The 20,752-nt window shown below is 42.4% G+C and overlaps 1 protein-coding gene across 2 annotated transcripts in view; it reads left to right on the top strand.

The window, feature by feature from the left end:
- Positions 1–19,059, top strand: part of ZEB1 (zinc finger E-box binding homeobox 1) — a 92,245-nt gene extending 73,186 nt beyond the window's left edge. For both annotated transcript variants that reach the window (XM_066631267.1, XM_066631268.1), the window contains exons 7-9: positions 2,140–3,947; positions 10,191–10,371; positions 16,615–19,059. In XM_066631267.1, coding sequence (XP_066487364.1) covers positions 2,140–3,947; positions 10,191–10,371; positions 16,615–17,147 — 2,522 coding nt within the window. In that variant the 3' untranslated portion in view covers positions 17,148–19,059. The remainder of the gene's footprint in view (positions 1–2,139; positions 3,948–10,190; positions 10,372–16,614) is intronic.
- The last annotated feature ends 1,693 nt before the right edge of the window (positions 19,060–20,752 follow it).

The raw sequence follows: 20,752 nt of genomic DNA, 5'->3' as shown, positions 1-20,752 counted from the left end.
CTCTGGATACAGTGCAGATTAGGATATATGGCAATAAAAGACTTTGTACAGATAGGCTTACTGTGCGATACCCAAGCAGTTTAACTGCATGACCACCATATTGACTAATATGTAAGGGTGGCAGTATCGTGTTTCTCTCTTTAGATGCCCAGTGTTTTCTCTGACAGATGCTGCTTTTTTATTATGATCCTAGTGTTTGGATCCAACTGTGCCTTTCCACTTGCTGAGGGTTTTTTTTTCTCCCATTGGGTGATAGTTTATACTTTTCATAACATGGTTATGTATGAAAAATGAAACTTCAATCCAAGTGTGTTTTCATTTATACCACAGCTTGTGCAAACCCTTTTGAAATGTGCATGAACTATTTACAAAGGCACTTTTGGAACCACTTCAATTATATTGCAGAAAAACAGGATATAAAGCCAATAAATGATAATAGTAACAAAGTTGGTGGCTGTTTCTTTTCTCTCTGCTCCCAGTAGTTTGACTTCCAGTGTCTGTTGTACACAATCCTGTATCGTGGATCCTGTATCTGCAAATTCATTTATCCGCGTATCAAATCTGGGCTCCTCTCGATGCACACCTCCTCCAGAGTGTCCTCTGAGCCCAACAGTTAAAAAAGCATCACTTCGGTTTCTCCGTGGAACTGGAAGTGACATTTAATGCCTTATAAGGCATTGGGAGGCCCGGGTCTTATATTGCCTTGTAAGGCATTTAAAAGTCACTTCCAGTTTCACGGAGAAGCCAAAGTGATTTTTCACTGTTGGGCTCAGTTTGAGCCTGGCAGAGGCCATGGATGGACATCTGTAGCCTCTGCTGGGCTCAGAGGATCCTCCAGAATCGAGAGAACCAGCGTTCCCCTAGGCTCTGGAGGGTGGGGGTGAGGCATTTGCCCATATCCGTGGTTTCACTTAACCGTGGGGGGTTTTGGAATGGAACCCCCGTGGATACAGGGGCACGCCTGTATCTCTAATCCAATGGTTCCCAAAGTTTTTAGCACCAGGACCCACTTTTTTAAACGCCACTGTATTGGGACTCACCTAGGTTTACCAGGCTTTAAAAAAGAAGATCTAGAAAGGAATAATGTTTTATTAATAAATAATAATAACCAGAAAAAAGACCGTCAAACATTTATCTCCCTATATTTATTCATGCTTACAAACTGCAAGGTATGAGCTCTTATCAGAGTAATTAGGAGCTACAGTATCTGATTTTTGAATAGCCTCCGGGCTTGAGGCAATTAGTTACCTGATCTTTGCATCATGACCCACCAAAAATCAGATCATGACACACCAGTAGGTCCTAACCCACAATTTGGGAACCACTTTCTAATCAGTTATAGCTGTCATAGAACTTCAGTTTTGCTTGGATTTTGTCATTGTTTGTTAATCTTTCTTTTTTCCTTTTATTGAGGAGGAACATATAAAACTGTGTCCGTGGTTTGGCTGAACTAATGGCATAAGCAGGTCCAGCATATACACATATCCCATGAATGCTCACGCTTTGATATACAGGTTTTGCAAACAGAGAGAATTCCCATATAAAGGGGTTTAGAAACAATTTAGCAAACATTAAGGGTATTCAAATCCTTGTTTGTGGAACATGCTCAATTTGGTTTTTAAGCCCAATCTATTTCAGTGGGATTTATTGGTAACTAACTTTTAACTTTCATTGGATTGTGCCTATTGCAATTTTTCTTTCTGAAAATCAAAGTTACATACGGCGGTATAAGTGCACATGTGCTTATGAATCTGAATAGCTTCCTATTAGTTTCACACCTAGGAACTTTTGAGAAAGCTGCAGTGTAGGTATTGGATTGGATCCAGAGTTGGTACTTCCACACACAGAAGTCATCTACTACTTATGGAACAGCTGTAGTGAAACCAATTGCAAAAGTGACCTTTCAGTTGCAGAAGAACCTGTGCGATCTCTTGCACAGGTGAACTATGGGAACTGCTGTAGAAATCACCTATTACTGCACTGTATGAATTCTTCCTCAGCCTCCTGTGCGAGTGTTTGTAGAATGGCACCAGCACATACTTGCTTTCACACTGGGCTCTTTGAATTCTACCCATAATTTCTTCATTAAATGTACTGTATTATAATGGTCTCTCTTTGTTTATGTTTGTTTATATGTAGGAGAGAAGCCATATGAGTGCCCAAACTGCAAGAAACGTTTTTCCCATTCTGGATCCTACAGCTCCCACATAAGCAGTAAGAAATGTATTGGTTTGGTCCCTGTGAATGGCCGAGCACGATCAGGACTTAAGACATCTCAGTGCTCTTCCCCTTCCCTTTCTGCATCACCGGGTAGCCCAGCAAGACCACAAGTACGGCAAAAGATAGAAAACAAGCCCTTACAAGAACAACTCCCTGTTAACCAAATTAAAACTGAACCTGTGGATTATGAATTCAAGCCCATAGTGGTTTCTTCAGGAATCAACTGTTCAGCCCCTTTGCAGAATGGGGTTTTTAGTGGTGGTAGCCCATTACAGGCAACCAGTTCTCCTCAGGGTGTGGTGCAAGCTGTTGTTTTGCCAACTGTTGGTCTGGTGTCTCCAATAAGTATCAATTTAACTGACCTTCAAAATGTGCTTAAAGTTGCTGTAGATGGCAATGTTATAAGGCAAGTATTGGAGAACAGTCATTCCAACCTTACATCCAAAGATCAAGAAACAATCAACACTGCATCCATACAACAAGCTGGACATTCCGTCATTTCAGCTATCAGTCTTCCTTTGGTTGATCAAGATGGGACAACCAAAATTATCATCAACTATAGTTTGGAGCAACCTAGTCAACTTCAGGTTGTGCCACAGAACCTGAAAAAAGAAAATTCCACCCCAGTAAACAGCTGCAAAATTGAAAAGTTGCCAGAAGATCTCAGAGTGAAGTCCGAAAAAGAAAAAAGCTTTGAAGGAAAGACCAATGATAGCACTTGCCTTCTTTCTGTTGACTGTCCAGGAGATCCTAATGCACTTCAAGAATCAAAGCACTATGATATAAAAAATCCTACTCAGCCACCTCAGCTTAGTGGTGCAGAAGCTGAGAAGTCTGAGTCCTCTGTTTCATCAGAAGCAGGGGAAGCTAGCCTAACTCCTGGTCAACCCCCCTTAAAGAATCTTTTATCCCTCCTAAAAGCCTACTATGCATTAAATGCACAACCAAGCTCAGAAGAGCTCTCAAAAATTGCTGATTCGGTAAATTTGCCACTGGATGTAGTAAAAAAGTGGTTTGAGAAAATGCAAGCTGGCCAAATTTCTGTACCATCATCTGGACCATCTTCCCCCGAGCCTGACAAATTAAAAACTTCTGTTGGTAACGATGACCACACAGGACTTGTATCTGCAAGCGAACCCCGGGACAGCACATCTAATTCTGAAAGTCCCCTCAGAGTTGATAAACCACAGACTGTATCAACCGAATCAACTCAGAATGGTTCCCGAAGTAACACACCATCCTCCTCACCCCTTAACCTCTCTTCATCTAGAAGTTCACAGGGTTATGTGCTCCTTAATGAGGGTGTCCAGGAAGAGCCACAAATAGAACCTCTTGACCTTTCACTACCAAAGCAACATGGAGAATCATTGGAACGATCTGCTATAACTAGTGTTTACCAGAACAGTGTTTATTCTGTCCAAGAAGAACCTTTGAACTTGACTTGTGCAAAAAAAGAGCCACAAAAGGACAGCAGTATTACAGACTCTGAACCAGTTGTAAATGTAATCCCACCAAGTGCCAATCCCATTAATATTGCTATACCTACAGTCACTGCCCAGTTACCTACAATTGTTGCCATTGCTGACCAGAACAGTGTTCCATGCTTACGAGCTCTTGCTGCCAATAAGCAAACCATTCTTATCCCACAAGTAGCTTATACTTATTCTACCACAATTAACCCTGCAGTTCAAGAAACAACAAAACCAGTACAGGCCAATGGAAGTCAGGTACCTAAGCTTATCTGTTTATATGTTTTTTTTTAAAAATATATATATACACACACACACATGTGTATGATGAGGCAAATGTCAAATTTAAAAGGTCCCAGAAAATGGATGGGAAAATGCAGTTTTCGTTTTGCTGATATTAGATTATTCTGAATGCCAGTATCAATAAAGGCAAACATTTTTGTGTGCAAACACATCACACTATGAGCATAACCAAAGAGTAAACCTGTCATGCCCATCGGCTACATACCCAGTAACACAATTAGTATGGGTTAGATCAGATCAAGAATCTGATGTTAATGCCCTTGCTACACTCCTTACCTTGGGGCAAGGCAACCCAAAGGCATGTTTGAGAAGTCTTCAGAATTTCCCCTCGTTGTATGTGTATAACACAACTTTTCAGAACTCCTACAATGGCAGTGTCACATGCTTGTTTTCTGTGCTTGTTATATTCTAGGGCACTTCCAAAAAGACCTAAGTGTCACATGATAAGCATGTATGATATTTATTTTGAGTGTCTCATAGTCTGTTGCATATCTAACAGCAAACTCGTGTGTCAATTTGTATGCAAAATGGAGCCAGGCACTCTACATACTTGAGAGACTCCTATGTATGAAGAAGAACATAAGTTGGTAACTTAAAACAAAATAAGACAACCTTCTAAAAAAAAAGCCTGTGGTAGACTGAGTATGTTCAGTCACCCCTAGAAGCCATTGAGCACTGAAGTGCCAGTTGAAAAAAGCAACAACAGAACTGGGGGGAGCAGAGGGAGGGAATTGACCTCCTTGACTCTGTTGTGCAAGTAGTATTGGTGGGATGCAACATCTTGTTACAAGTCCCTTTTGTATATAGCAAAATCAAAACACTGAGTGCCTATCTAGCAAAACAGGACCACCCCAAAATAAGGCAGTGGTTTCTATTATACAGGTAGACCCCAGCTTACGAACATCCAATTTACAGACATCCCAGCATTAGGACACAAAAGCTGTCCATCTGCTCCAACACTTTCATGAAGGCACAGTAGCACTAGCTGGTGAGAGGAGAGAGAGATGCTGATTTGGGGATGGAGGGAGAGAGAAAGAGACTGTTTTTGAGAGAAAAAAATACACTGCATTTTGGAAATGCAAGAGTGGTGGGTAAAAGAGAAGCTGTAAAAGTACTTAATAAAACACTTAATAAAGCACATGTTCCTCCCCAACTACTACAAAGGCAGATGGTAACTTGTAAAATGCAGCCCCACCCATCTAAGCTTCACATTTTGTACAATAAACAACAAAAAAGTGGGTTACCACAGATTCTCCCTAATTTACTAGGGAGTTAATTATGTTTTATAGTTAATTATTGATAGAAATATTTGTATACTATTTTTCCATCACTACATAAAGTTATTTATATCACATATATAATGTTTCAACTTAAGAACGAATCTTCAGAACTTTATATGTACTTTGAGAACTTCCTATTTATACAGAAGTATATAAATTTGTAAATTAAAATAAAAGTAAAGGTAAAAATTTGAAACTTGCCTGATGCAAAGTGAGCATTCTGAGTGTTTCCCAGGAAACTGAATGTTGTGGTTGCAGCTGGAAGAACAACAGCAGAATACGGGGGGGGGGGGGGAGGGAATTGGCCTCCTTCAAACTTTAACAGCCGGAGGTGGGCATTAGGGTTGGGGAGATGCAATATTTTGTTACAGGTCTCTCTTGTCCCTTCATGTTACATAGATTTTTAAAAATTTATGTATTTAAAAGATTTATCCCTGCCTTCCAATTATGTGATCCTCAAGGAGGCTTACAACAGATTGTTGTAACATAGTAGTAATTAAAACACATGTGCACACATAACCAAGCAGCCCTTTATCCACTAACCCAGTGGTATTCAAACTGGGGCGTCGCAACGCCCCAGCCTCTGGGTCCTGGCCTCTGGGGCAGCCAGGAGACAGAGGCAGCCAGCCTGTGGGGCAGCCAGGAGACAGGGGAAGGCAGCAGCGCGATCCACAGGATCGCGCTGCTCAGAGGGGCTGCAGGGGCTTGGGTGCACTTGCCCACACTTCCTGCAGCCTCCCCGGGGTGCAGGGAGTCCTGCGCAACCTTCGGCAGGGCTCCCCAGGTCAGGAAAAGTGAAAGCTGAGCAATCACGCCCTGCTCCGCAAAACTGGAAGCGGAGCACAATCGCTCTGCTTTCCCTTCTGACCGGGCTGCAGGGACTGGTGAGTGCATCCCAGTCCCTGCAGCCCCCTGAGCGACACGATCCTGGGGATCGCACTGCTGCCTTCCCCCTGCCCCTGCTGCCTCCCCGCCTCCACCAAGACTTACTGCAAGTTTCTAACTCCCGGAGAGTTTGAAAACCGCAGCACTAACCCATGAACATTCCTTTAGCTCTGCAGTTCCCATACTGTGCCAGATGTTAGAGAACACCTCTCTCATTTTAAGATTAGAGATTCGTCTTAAGATTAGCATGCGGATCCTCTGCACCAGGGATGGGCATTTAACTTGAAACAACTTGACTCAAGTTTTGACAACACTGGGTTTTTGCAATTTGTTTTGACTCGAGTCTTGGACTTTGCTGACCTCGACTCAACTCCTGGCCAGTGACTCTAAAAAAGAGTTAGTACTTGAAATGAGTCCTACCACAGGTCCCTATCTTGCGTATGTGTGTATGTTCTGGCTTACTTTTTTTCGCTGCTTCTGCATCACGCTGAAGACCTCTTAGATGATCCAGAAGCCAGCACTCATAAGGATGGCAGCAGCAGATGTGGTAGGAGGAGGGTAGGTTTAGGTTCCAAGAGGCAGGGGTTGAGGGGGTGGAGGAGAGAAGGAATGTTTGAGGGGTTTTTTTTAGTTGTGAAGTTCTGCTCATGCAAGTCCTTGACTCTAAATGTGGCTCAGGTTGAGTTGCGACGGCCATGCGCTGTAACACGCAAGTCAAGTTGTTAAACTTGGGACTTGACTTGCGCTTGGGCTCAGTGACTCGAGCACATCCCTGCTCTGCCTTTCCCAATCTATAATATCCTGAGTAGAAGACCAGTTGTCTTTATTAGGGGGGGCATGGGGAGAGGAGCTTCTATTACCATGTTAGCGGTTGTTGTGCTGTAATACTTCTAGCAACCTAGTGGCTGGATGTAGATGCTGACAGACCATGTACCCATTTCCCAGGGTTCTTTTGCATGGGTAGGACTTCCATTCCTTGCCTTCTGTGTATTGCACTGGGAGTAGAACTCTGACAGTCAAATTGAGGTTTTATTTAATTCTGTCACAAATGGGGAGTTCTGAATCCTACATCAGGATTGCCTAGATTTCCAGCCACCCTAGCTGTTACAACAAATATTCTCCATGTCACCTAGTTTTAAATCTAAACTAGTTTTAAATCTAAACTTAATTGCTAATTTTAAATCTAAAAAAATTACTAAGGAACAAGCAAATTGTGAATGGCTGATTATAGTGTGACCATATTTTTAAAATGTATTTTCTTAAAGGGTTTTTAGCTTGTTGGTACTATTAAAAGATTATTGCTTAGCCCAAAATAAAAATGACTTTCCTGAGTTTTATCTTAATGGTTTGGCGATGAACCTTTATCTTAAATACATTAGAAACACATGAATACCTATGTAGAAAAAGGTAAGCGAATTTGGAACTTTAAAATATTCATAATGCTCGCAGTACTTTGGAAAAAGTTGTTTTCTGAGAAAAAAAAATTACCAAGGAGTGAAAATGCAAAGCACAGATACTATCTCAATGCTAAATACACTTTCAGCCCTATCCTTTGCATGTCTACTCAGAAATAAGTTCCATTGAGTTCAATGGGCCCTATTCCCAGGAAAGTGTTTAGGATTGCAGCCCCAGGATATCCTAACTGGTGGCCACAGCAAGGCAATCCAGTGGATCTTCCAGCTGAATTGCACAGATCCACCATCCACAGGTCCACCAGTATGTACCACCATGCTGATAATTCCCCACCATCTCTTTTTAACATACATGCACAAGTGTTCCATCACAAGTGTTATTGCCACTGCCTCCTCCTTATCTGCCTGTATGTTTTAAGATCATAGCCGGATGGGCAAGGAGAGGAGAGCAAAGCAATGTGGAATCTTTCCACTTCACCTTCCTCTTGCTTCTCTGTCCACCATTTCTTGCTCCTGTCCAATAAATAAAGCCACCATTCAGATGAGCAAAGCATGTTGTTTTATTTGAACAGAGCCAAGCATGAGTTGCAATTAGCAGCAGGTGAACCTAAAGGTCATGCTTGCTTTACAGCAGCATTTCTCAAACTGGGTTGGGACCCAAGTGGGTCTCAAAGAGCCTCCAATGAAAACAGGGATATAGAAAGAGCAGATAACTAATTGCCTCAAGCCCTGAGACTATTCAGAAATCAGATAACTGTTAACTGCCCTATGAAGACCTAAGCTCCTGAAGTTTGCAAACTTGTGTAAATATAGGGAGGTAAATGTTTCAGCATCTTTTTTCTGGTGTGTTTTCTTTCCAAGTCTGTCAATGACAGATAGTGGGAGGGGGGGGCAGATGAGGGCTGGGTCACTTAACTAAGCCCCTCAAGCCTTGAGGCTATTCATTGGGACTGCCTCATTAAGTGAAATGGGTCTCGTTTTTTTGCAAATAGATAAATAAAATATTACTTGTAAATAAATAAATAAAAAGGTTATTTCTTTCTAGATCACTTTTATTTTTAAAAGTCTTACAAAGCTAGGAGGGTCCCGAAAGAGTATCAGTTTAAAAAGAGGATCCTGTTGCTAAAAAGTTTGAGAACCAATGCTTTAGAGAGAGAGAGAAATTGAAGGGCATGGAGGCTCCATACAGTCTTCCTGGGTCGGCAAAGAAGTGAAGAAGGCAGAGAGATCCTGTTTTGATTGCCCTGCTGCTTTTTCCTGCCGTACGTCTGCCCCGATTGCTCACAACACTGGCACTGAAGGAAGAGGTGACCTAATTCCACTCCTGCCTTCCTCTGACTCTCACTCAGTGAGTGAGAAAAGAATTTGAGTAGATTGGAATGGCAGGGTGGAGTGGTGACTAGTGGGAGATGATAGGCAGGTGCAGTGCCCCCTCTCCAGCTGCTTCTTGAAGTGGCCGATTCAGTCAGCTGGGTCATCTTTGGAACACATGCTCCAGCTGCCGTGTTATAATGCGTGTTTGTTTTTAGAAGAACCTCTGTGGTGCTCAGAAACCTGTTGTTCAGGCAAATCTTTAAACCATTTCTGCCCCATGTTGCACATACGCAATAGGGACCAAATGTGTACATCTGTGGACTGGGCAAAAATGGGTTAAATGAAATACCTGCTGTTCTGTGAGATGAGGTGAAATGGGCTGCTTCAGGTGGCAGGTAGGCATAGCCTATCTTCCAGGACTGATTCATCTGTTCCCATTTTTCTCTTAGTTTCTCTTCCCATCTCTGCCCTTCTGTGGTTTGAAATAGAGCCGCAGAGCAGGGCTGAACAAGGAAGCCAAAAGAGGCACCACCCCACTCTTGTTTTCCCCAGCTTCCTTGTTCCACACCACTCTGCCACACTGTTTCAAAAGAGCATGACGGAGCCAGGAGACAGGCAGCAGTGGTGAATCAGGAAGAGGGCTGCCACTGCTGCTGCTACTCCTACTGTTGTCCTCTGCAAATTAAGAGAAAGGCAATAGCCACAACTGCCCTCTTAGCCTGCCTACAGCTGCCTCCTTGCTCACAGTGGAGAGAGACAATGGCAGTGGCAGCTGTCTTAGCCCACCCACTTCTGCTGCTGCCTCTGTAAGCAAGGAAGAGGAGAAAGCAATGGGCAGGTCGCATTGGTGGCAGCTGCCATTGCTGTCATGTCCTTTCTGCCACAGAACTACAGGAAGCAGAGGAAGTGTTCTGTTCACCTGCCTTCTCAGCCCCGTGGAGGAAGAGAATGGGGCACATTCTCCCCTCCCCCCATGTAAAGGACGGTAGCAGCAGGGAGGCAACTTCACATGCTTTTCCCTCTTGGGCCAGATTTGCTCACTGTCTTCCAGTTGTTTGTGAAAATTCAATGCTAGTTGTATAAAGAGAGAGCAGTCACTTTGTAAATGGTGGATGATATTTGCAAAAAGTGAAATAAGTGTTTAGTTGCTTTTTATTTTACCATCTATTAGGTTGTATTCTAAGAAAGTTAGGATTCTTAAAGCCCGCTGCAATTAATGAATCAGTCATGACTAACTTTTTTAGAATACAGATTGTTGTGAGCATTGCATTTAAAAGATTCAATAGTTTTGTTCCTTTATTTCATAGGATGAAAGACAAGACACTAGCTCAGAAGGGGTATCAAATGTAGAGGATCAGAATGATTCTGATTCCACACCACCGAAGAAGAAGATGAGAAAGACAGAAAATGGAATGTATGCTTGTGATTTGTGTGACAAAATATTTCAGAAGAGTAGCTCACTGTTGAGACATAAATATGAACATACAGGTACGTGAATGTATGTAGATCTTCCTTGCTAGAATGAGACATGTATCAACAGTATGATGTTTCTAATTCATTAATTAAAATATATTAGTTAAAATATATTAGTATATATTAGTATACTTATATATATATAAGTTAAAAATATAAGTTATGTATATATAACTTAAAATATAAAAATATAAGTTATGTATATATAAGTTAAAAATATATATTTATGATTATGATGAATAGTTAGAAGGTAACAAATTATCCTCTGTTCTTGGGAAGTTAAGAGATAAAAACAGTGGTTGGTTGAGTTTGTTTTTATTTATGTGATGTGCATGGCACTTTACAATAGAAAATAGGGCCTCTCCCAAGAGGCTAACAATACAAGAGGCTTTGAGATACAAGCAAGGAAGACAACAGGAAGAAGAGGGGTTATGGGTAAATAGGAAAAATATGCTGCTATTTCATATACATGTACTTAGGTTTAGTTGTAGTAGGTTAAAGGGACCAGATGGTAGTGCCAAAAGCTTTACAGAAAAGATGAGTTCTGAGAAGAGATCTGAATGAAGAGGAAGCATCTGTAAGTGACATAGGTGATCAGCAAGAGCGAAAGAATGAAGCTGCTTCCAAGAACAGGAGTTCCCCAGGCAGCTATTGGTGGTGGAGCCAGAGGAACAAAGATATGAGAGAGGAGAGGTAAAAAAGGGCAAGGCCATGCAGGGCTCTGAAAGTGAATATGGGGAATGAAGAAAATAGTCAAAAATAAAATCGTGCTTTCTGAACAGGTTTATATTGTCAATTGAGAGGGAGAAAGAGGAGTGTTTAGGGGAAACAATGAATAGTTCTGTCTTCAACATATTGAGTTTGTGGTGCTGAAGAAGCATACATACAGAATGTTTTCAGAAGTTAGGAATGTGGAGTTCGATGGAGAGAGAAATGGGATGGCGTATTAGACTCTGCATAAAGATGGTACTGGAAGTCATGGTATTTGATAAGATCACCCAGGGATCAAAAAACAGATTCCTCTGGGATCCTGACAAAGAGGAAAAGCAGAAGAGTTTCTCTGTTAAAACCTGAAAGTATGATTAGGCAGGTAGGGAGACAACCATCTGAATCAGAGACTTAAGGCATAAAAGGGAGTCATGTAAGAGAGAGTAATAAACTGTGTGGAATGGAGCAGGGAGGTCAAGGATAAGGACAAAATAGACTTATTCAATTTGGCAGCAAGAGGATAATTGGTGATTTTTGTAAGAGCAGTTCCAGTGGAGTACAGGGTGTGGAAGTCATATGGAAGGGAATCAAGAGCACGGTTGAAGGCCAGAAAGTCAAGGCAGCAGGAATCTGCAGTGCACTCCAGGATTTGAACACAGAGGGTAGAAGGGAAACTGGGTAGTGGCAGGAGAGGAAGGATGGGTCAAGGGATTATTTCTTGAGGAGACAGTGGCATGCTGGAATGCAGTATTGAAGGAGCCAGAAGAGAAAGACAGGTTGGTAACATGGCACAGAACTGAAACAAGGGAGGGGCCATCACTCCATGGAAGAGCATCTGCTTTGCATGCAGAAGGTCCCAGGTTCAATTCCTGACATCTCCAAATACGGAAGAGAAAAATGTCTGTCTGAGACCTTAGAGAACTTCTGCCAGTCAGTATCAAGTATACTGAGCAAGATCAACCAGTGGTCTGACTCAGTATAAAGCAGCTTCATATGGTAACAGCAGAGATGTACTGTGTTAAGTAGGAAGGAGCCTCTCAAAGTATTCTTTCATAAACTTCATCCCTGTTTAGTTGCTGGAGGAATAGCAGTTCTAGTGACTTTTGCTGAAACTGTTTGTGCTTGTGCCTCAAACCAGCAATGTGATTTAAGAAATATTTCGGTGTTGGTGGCAAGGTTTCTTGCAGGTTTCCCGAAGGGCATTCTGTCTATACCCGTTGGATGTAGTCCCTACCCCAAACGGTAGGCAGGGCCTCAGATCTTGCATTGGCTCTTCCAGGGGTCTGCTCTTCCACAAATGCTCTGCTGATTGACAAAGTTGAAGTGCAACTTTAATTTTCTTTCTCTCTCCTATCCTCCTTGCTCCCTAGCTAAGGCGCTGTGCCCCACACTGTCAGGAGGGAGAACTCCTTATCCATGATTTATCCACCGCACCTGGCCCCCAGCCTCAGCACTTTTTGTGCCCCACAGCAGGGAAATGCAGCCAAGGAGCAGAGGCATTAGGCTGCATGTAGCCAGCTGAGTGGCGACAGGATGTGGGCCCCCAATAGCCAAGCTATGGAACAAATTGGGTTTGCAAGGGGAGATTCAGCAGCTCCGGTACATCTTCACCCTCTCCACCACTGATCACTAACAACTAGATATTCACACATACAAGAAGTCCAGATTATCTGCACTTCATCCAGACTTCATTCTAACTCCCCTTCCCCCTAGCTGGTCAGACAGGGAACACTGAATCCACCCACGAGGCTTTTCACTCAGAATCATAGGGATGAAAGCTTTGGGAGGGGTAACCAACATGGGAGAAGCCAGACCCTCCTTTTGCAGTAAGATTGAGGCTCCATCAGCATCCAGCATCAAGGACTGAGTAGCTTCAATTCCTTTTGACCTTCCTATTTTACCCTACTTTAGCGGAGACCAGACATACTCACAGCTTTTGCATTGGGTACAAGATTAGTTTCTAGGGAGGTACAAGGGCAATTGCATCTAGATATAGGAAAATGTCTCATAGCCGTTTTTGCTATGTCACCTTCTAGGAGGACCCACAGGAACAAAAGATGCTATAAACACAGTAGTTCCCAGGGCAGATCCAGACATAAAAGTAAGAGAGGACGAAGGTCACCATCCAGTAAGTGGTCCAAGCAACTCTGGAAAAAGCTTCTTCTTAAGAATTCAGTGCCTCCTTGAGCAAGGATCATGGATGAACCATGGATCAGATGGTCACAAAGGGTTTGGGTCAAGGCAGGAATCCTTATTTCTTGCCCTATCCTTTGATTGGGCATGACCTTCTAAAGGGGGAGCAGCACTAGGTGTAAGAACCAAAGTTGTATTGCCTGATCTGCCTAACTGTCTCTCCCCAGACAGATCAGAAGCTCTTATTTTCTCAGAGGATGAGGAGGAAGGGGAGCTTTTGAAGGAAGACCTGGGCTAGTTCAACCTGTACACAGGCAGGCTTTTTTTTTTTCTCATAGTATTCCCAGCTCTTCTAACAAAAAACTAGTCATGACCAGCAGCTCTCAGAGGATAAGCCAGAGTGTGATGGTGCCTTCCTGTCCATCTCAAAAGGGGCTAAAGTTTTCTGATAAGACACTTCAAGAAGTTCCAGTAAGCCCTTTCCATGTTTGACAGGTTGTGGAAGACTGAATGGGCCCATTCATCGCCTCAGTCAACCAGCTGACTTAAGGGCAGTCAAGTTGGCCATCTTGGATTTTCAGGGTGGACATCTTACTCACATCACCATCCAGACAGATAATGTGTCTGCCAAGGCCTGCATGGACAGGCTAAAGGGGACCAGGTCTATACTACTTCACTGGGAAGCCTGTGCTCTTCTGGAATGGGTAGGGAATCTGATTTCCCTCAGAACAGAACATCTGAGCCTGCCATCTAACCAGATGGTGGGTTTGTTTAGTTGTCAGTCGCTGCAGAAGTCAAAGTGGGAGTCTACATTCTCAGGTGTTCAGACAAATAGTGCACCAATTCAGTCAACTGCTGCTGGACTCATTTGTCACATTGGAAAAGACACATCTGCCTAAATTTTTCATGTGTCCTCATCCAGATAGTTACCAGAGCTGACATGCTCTCAACAAAGGCCAGAAGCACTGCCTTTATACCTTTCCAGCTATACTCCTGTTATCACAGGTGCAATGTCAGCTGCAGGAGCTCCAGGCAGAATTTATTTGCATGGCTCCTCATTGGCCATGTTGGCTGTGGTTTCCAGATCTTATCAACATGTCAGTGAGGAAACATTGGAGACATTCTGCCCTGGTTGACCTTCAGATGCATTGGTCATCCCCAGCCACAAATGGTCTAGTTCAGCCTGGAGACTGAGAGGCAGTGGTTTAAGTATCTTGGATATTCAGACAAGGTCATGGACACCTTGCTATCTTCTATAAGGGCATACACCAGTAAAGTGTGTAACAATGCTTGGTGTACGTGATGCAGGCCACAGGAGAGAAACCAAGGTAGTGGGGCTCTCCCTTTGGTTTCTGGAGTTTCTCCAGTGGCTTAAACACCAGTACACTTTATCAGCAAGTTTTAGCCCTAAATAGTGTCCTGGGGATGGCTCGGAACACATTCTATAAACAGTCATACCTGTATTCACAAGTTTCTAACGGGGCAATAGCATTTCAGTCTCCCTCCCCAAGTCCATGCATTCCCATCATGGAATTTTAATTGGGTTCTTACAGCTTTGATGTGGATTCCCTTTAAGCTTATGGCTGTATGTCCTTTGAAGTTGTTGATGTTCAAGATGATTTTTCTTGTGGCTATCACTTCTGCCTGGAGAGTTTCAAAGCTGAGGGCATCCTGATTCTACATTTGTGCCAGAAATTCTTTGTTTCATAAGATCTCAAGAAGTAGCTTTGCATCTTTTTGTTCCAAACCAGTGCATCAACAGGAAAACAATTGCAAGAACTGGGTGTATGTAGGGCATTGCATTTTACCTAGATCAGCTGGCTGCCATCGTTTCCTTTAGAGAGTCTTCATTGGAAAAGGAGTCTTAAGACTACATTTTTGCATTAGCAGAGTAGTTCCAAACTCTTTAGCACCAGGACCCACTTTTAAAAATGACATACTGTCAAGACTCACCTAGCCTAAAAGACTTTTTAAAAAAAGTTTCACCTTACCAGCTCAAGCCTCTGTTTTTATTCTTTTTGCTATGGTGGGGGTCTACCTTCTAGAGCAGGGGTGCTCACACTTTTTTGGCTCGAGAGGTACTTTGAAACCCAGTAAGGCTCGGAGATCTACCAGAGTTTTTTTTACAATGTTCGCGCCATCATAACATATAACATTTACGTGTACAATGTATGTTGGTGTACCTTGAGCCCCACTGAGTATAACAGGACTTACTGCTGAGTAGACATGCCTAGGATTAGGCTGTGAGGCTGCAATCCTAGCCACACTTACCTGGGAGTAAGCCCCATTGAGTACAATGGGCCTTACTCCCGGTGTTTCCTCCCAGAGGCACCTGAAGGGGGGGGTTGGCACTCCGCGATCTACTCATTTTGCCTCGCGATCTACCGGTAGATCGCGATCCACCTATTGAGCACCCCTGTTCTAGAGCATTTGTTAAACTCCAGGTTCACCATTCTGATGGCCTTGCATTCTCCATTGCCTCGCCTTGGATAGGAGCCAAGGCACATTTGCCTATTCATGAGTGAACACGCAGTGTAGCTCAGTTTCACTTTCCATAGGGCTCAATGCATTTTGTTTGTCAACTATCAGCTTGTCAGTTTTACAATCAGAAACCAGAAAGTTCCACCAGCAGGTATTACTGCTCATTCAGTTATGGAATTTGCAATATTCACCACCTTTGGGGAGGGGTAATTCTTCCCTGAATGAGATTTGTCAGATTGCCCCCTGGGTATCAGCCCATATATATGTTGAACATTATATAAGGTTACTTTTTCTCAACCACTGTATTTGGGAGGAACGTTTTAAATCCTTGAATTGGGGTTTCACCTATAGACTCATCTCGATATGGAATAAAGACAGGCTGCCTTCTGGGAGTGCTAGGAGAAAACCAGTGAAATTCTTACCATTAATTTCTGTTTTTCAGGACTCTTGGAGGGCATTTAGCCACCACTGCTCAGGTGAACAGTCTGCTGCTTAGCGTGTGCCTTAATGGCACATCGGAGGGAGGTAGCCAGGTTTCCCAGTGGCAAGTTCTGTTTGCCATGTTATGTTTTCCTTTGTAGCCTTCTTGTTCATAAGAGATGGTTGTTGGTTCCTGCCTTAGTTATATTAGGGTTGAAGAGTGTGCTGCTGCTTTCCCAGTACAGTCTGAGTGGGGAGGGTCATCCCTTGGAAGGGATGCTGCAAGATTCAAGGACCTGCCTACTGTCCAAGGGGAGAGGTTTATACCCAAGAGTACAGAATGAAGACAGGATGCCCTCTGGGAGTCCCGGAGATCAGATTCATTGTCTGTTTTCCTTCATGGGCACCCAGGGACTTCTGGATGTGAATGCAGTGTGTTTGTTCCAAACTAGCTGTTAGAAATGCAGGGTGTTACGTGGGCAATTAACATTGGGAAGTTATGTTCTTCTTTTTCAGGTAAAAGACCTCACGAGTGTGGGATCTGCAAAAAGGCATTTAAACACAAGCATCATTTGATCGAACACATGAGACTGCACTCTGGAGAGAAGCCCTATCAGTGTGACAAATGTGGCAAACGTTTTTCACACTCGGGGTCTTACTCTCAGCACATGAATCATCGCTATTCCTACTGCAAAAGAGAAGCAGAAGAACGTGAGGACACAGAGGAGCAGGAGGAGGCGGCTCAGGAGCACCTCAGCAGTGAGCATGCAGGAGCCGGGGCTTCTCCCTCGCTGCTTGATTCGGACGAGAGAGAGAGCCTCACCCGGGAAGAGGAAGAAGACAGCGAGAAAGAGGAGGAGGAGGAAGACGACGATGATCAAGGGACGGAGGAGCTGCAAGAGGAGAAAGAATGTGGGAAATTACAGGAGGAAGAAGGAAAAACTGAAGGTAGCATGAAGGATGAAGAAACGGTCAATGAAGAAGGCAGCATTAAACAGGTTATAAAGGAAGAGGAGCAGGCGTCAGAAGAAGAAACCAATAGAGCTTAACTGATATCTTGGTATTGTGCAAGGAAAGAAATTCAGCTGGTCATGAAGGTTGTTCTGTACTCTACATGCTTTTCATGGAGCACAGTAGCCTGTGCACTGTGATTCCTGTTCACTACTGTGTAACAAAAAATGAAGAAAAAGAAAAATATAAAATATATATATCCAGGTGTGCCTGAACCTCAAACCTAATAATTTCTCACACAGTTTTCAAAGTTAGGAACAAGTTTGAGACGTGAAGCAGATTAGGTGAACGTGTGACTCTGGAAGCAAAGATTTAACATGTTGTAGGAAACATGTTTTATTTGATATGTGTTGGACATCAGTTTTTGTCAGTATTAATTTTTTTCATTTTTTTTGTTGGTTTAATTTTTCAGCTGTACAATTGGGAGAGATTTATGTTGTGTTTTTTATTTTATTTTATCAGTGAGACAATTCCGCTTTGATATTTTATTATGTTTTTAAAATGTGAGAACTTCTGCACTACAGAATTCCCTTAAGCAGAAAGGTATGATGCAGTTCCAAACACGGCTTGACTACCTTTGTAAATTCAACTTAGAAGGTAGCAGTTTATAACATTTAGATGTTGTTAGTAGAACATGTTCTCATTTAAAGTGTATTGTTAGCCTTAAGGAAGCAGCTGATAGAAGAACTAAAGTTTCTTACTCATGTGGTGGAAAATGTAGTTTGAAAAGATTGTGGTGGAGTTCTGATTGCAGGGACTAACAGTGTTAATACTGGTGAGGACAGCCAAGTTGTCAAAATCAGTGTTTGTAATTGTGTCTGGAGTTTGTAGTAAAAAATATGAAGGATATGACATGAAGCTTTGTATCTCCTCTGGCCTTATGCAAGACCTTGTGTGCTGTAAGTGCCATTTCTCAGTATTTTAAAGGCTCTGACCAGCCTTTCTCCAATGTGTGGCCTACAATAACTAGCATTTGTTGATTTGTATTAAATCATGGGGGGAAAACACTCAGCCATCAGATAAGTAAAAGCACTGGTACATTTCATAATGCAATTCTTCAGTATTGTTTTCTTTTAATTGTTTCATTTGGATAATTTCTCTACCGTAATTATGAAGGGAAATTTTTAATCTGCTTTATTGGTTCACAACTTCAGATACATACATGGTATGTTACTGAGCTCATAAATGTTTCCAAATGTTAGTTATTCTGGACCCCATTTATTGATGATGTTAGCTGATTTTAACCTATCAGTATTATTTTATTTCTTTTAGTTTATAGAACTGTGCAACATTTTGTATTGTATGTTTTCAAACCTGGCAGTATTAATACCCTTCTTACTGACATATGTACCTTTTTAGTTTTAGAAAACTTTTATATTTATGTGTCTTATTTTTATATTTCTTTATTTATTACACAGTGTAGTGTATAATACTGTAGTTTGTATTAATACAATAATATATTTTAGTATGAAAATTTGGAAAGTTGATAAGATTTAAAGTAGAGATGCAATTGGTTCTCTTGCATTGAGATTTGATTTAACAGTGTTATGTTAACATTTATACTTGCCTTGGACTGTAGAAGAGAAGAATTAAAATGGGAATGTATCAATTTTACAATTGCAATCAATTCATTTTACCTTTTCCCAGTTTTTAATATAAAGCTCTTAAATTTTGAGATCACTGTATGACTAATAGCATGATGCTCTGCAGTTTTATTAAGAGATTAGCCTAACCATAAAACACTCATTTCCTTAGGTAAGCCAAGCTAGAATAATCTTCTAAACAGTGTTGGGAACAATGTTTAACATTTCTGTGCCAATTTGTTCCTGTATTCATGTATGTGAGTTACAAATCTGAAACTTCATTTTTTTTAAGTTCCTTGTTACATCATGGTCATTTTCTAGTTTTCTACCAGACTCCCCATCTCACAATAAAAAGCGTCAACAAGTCTGACTTACTGTCATTATTTGTATTGGCAACCTTCAGTCTCGAAAGACTATGGTATCGCGCTCTGAAAGGTGGTTCTGGCACAGCGTCTAGTGTGGCTGAAAAGGCCAATCCGGGAGTGACAATCCCTTCCACACCGGGAGCAAGTGCAGTCTGTCCCTGGTCTGTCTCCCTGGCTATGGGCCTTCCTTCTTTGCCTCTTAGCCTCAGACTGTTGGCAAAGTGTCTCTTCAAACTGGGAAAGGCCATGCTGCACAGCCTGCCTCCAAGCGGGCCGCTCAGAGGCCAGGGTTTCCCACTTGTTGAGGTCCATCCCTAAGGCCTTCAGATCCCTCTTGCAGATGTCCTTGTATCGCAGCTGTGGTCTACCTGTAGGGCGCTTTCCTTGCACGAGTTCTCCATAGAGGAGATCCTTTGGGATCCGGCCATCATCCATTCTCACGACATAACATAAGGAGGTTATATTTTGCTGTTTCTATGGAACATGTACCAGATGAGTATTTACAGAGAGCAACAGGAGTTACCTTCCCCATATTGCTGCCAAGGTTCTAGCCCTGACACCAGCACTTATAGCTTGATGATGATGTAACTGAGCATTTGTGAAGTGCTTTTTGAGTGTGTAAGGAAACCACTTCACATAAATTATCTTGATGTTACTCTGTCAGGTAAGTTAGCTATCATCATCATCCTCAAACCAGAGGAATCTTGATTTGCAGCCCACAGCACAACCCTAACTGCCAGTTGAGCCGGTTCAGTCCCACCCCCTGCAGTAGCTCAGAGTGTTACAGACGTGCTGTAAAGCACTTTGGGACTACTCATGAGCCAGCAGCACTGGGCCAATGGCCTGTGCCAACCTGCCAGTGCTGAATCCATAACAATGCTGGCCGGCACAAGTAAGGTGGTGCAGGGGTTGGGAGTGGGTGGTGGAAGGACATTCTGGAGGAAGGGAGGGGGTGTTTTTGGGTGGGGGTGGGCAGATCAAGCCCTGGAGGGGGCACGATTGGCAAAGCAGGCCTCCAACATATCCTAACCCCCCTCCCAGCGCACCCACCATTACACTGGGCTAAATAACTGGCTCAGATCTGAGAAGCCCCATAGGGATGGATGGGGCTCTACTTGGTGTAAGGGGAAATATACGCCCTTATCTCAAGGAGACTTTCAGCCACCTCCTGACCTGCATTGAGTGCAGAGACATGTGGCCCCACTACGCTAGCACAATTTAGGATTGGGCCGCCTATTCTCTTGTTTGAACATGTTAAAGAATACTGTTGAGTTTTTGGAAAGAAAATGAGCTAATGCCTGCACTCTACAAAAATTCTTGAAGTATACATCTTAAATGTATAATACAGTACCTTTAAAGGATCAAATATTAAAAGAAAAATATTGTTAATCCCATTGCCCTATACAGTTCATTCTGCCATACCTTACTGATCATTTGATGTCAATATCATTGTATTTTGTGTTCTACAGCATCTCACACCATTTTACCATCAACAAACATACATAGCATGCTGTTCTTACATAAGAAAATATCATTTGAAGATGACATAGACGATGCACCCAGGATGGTAGAAATAAATGGCTACTAAACTAATATACTCATTGAACTTAAAAATTCCACAGATTTATTCTCACTAATTTATTTTAAAATAAATAGCTGTATTAATTTTTTAGCAGTTGTTCAGCTATGACATCT

Source organism: Tiliqua scincoides, chromosome 5 (assembly GCF_035046505.1).
Source record: "Tiliqua scincoides isolate rTilSci1 chromosome 5, rTilSci1.hap2, whole genome shotgun sequence".
Taxonomy (NCBI): Eukaryota; Metazoa; Chordata; class Lepidosauria; order Squamata; family Scincidae; genus Tiliqua; species Tiliqua scincoides.
The sequence above is the reverse complement of the archived record's forward strand: the minus strand, read 5'-3'. Positions and strand labels throughout refer to the sequence as shown.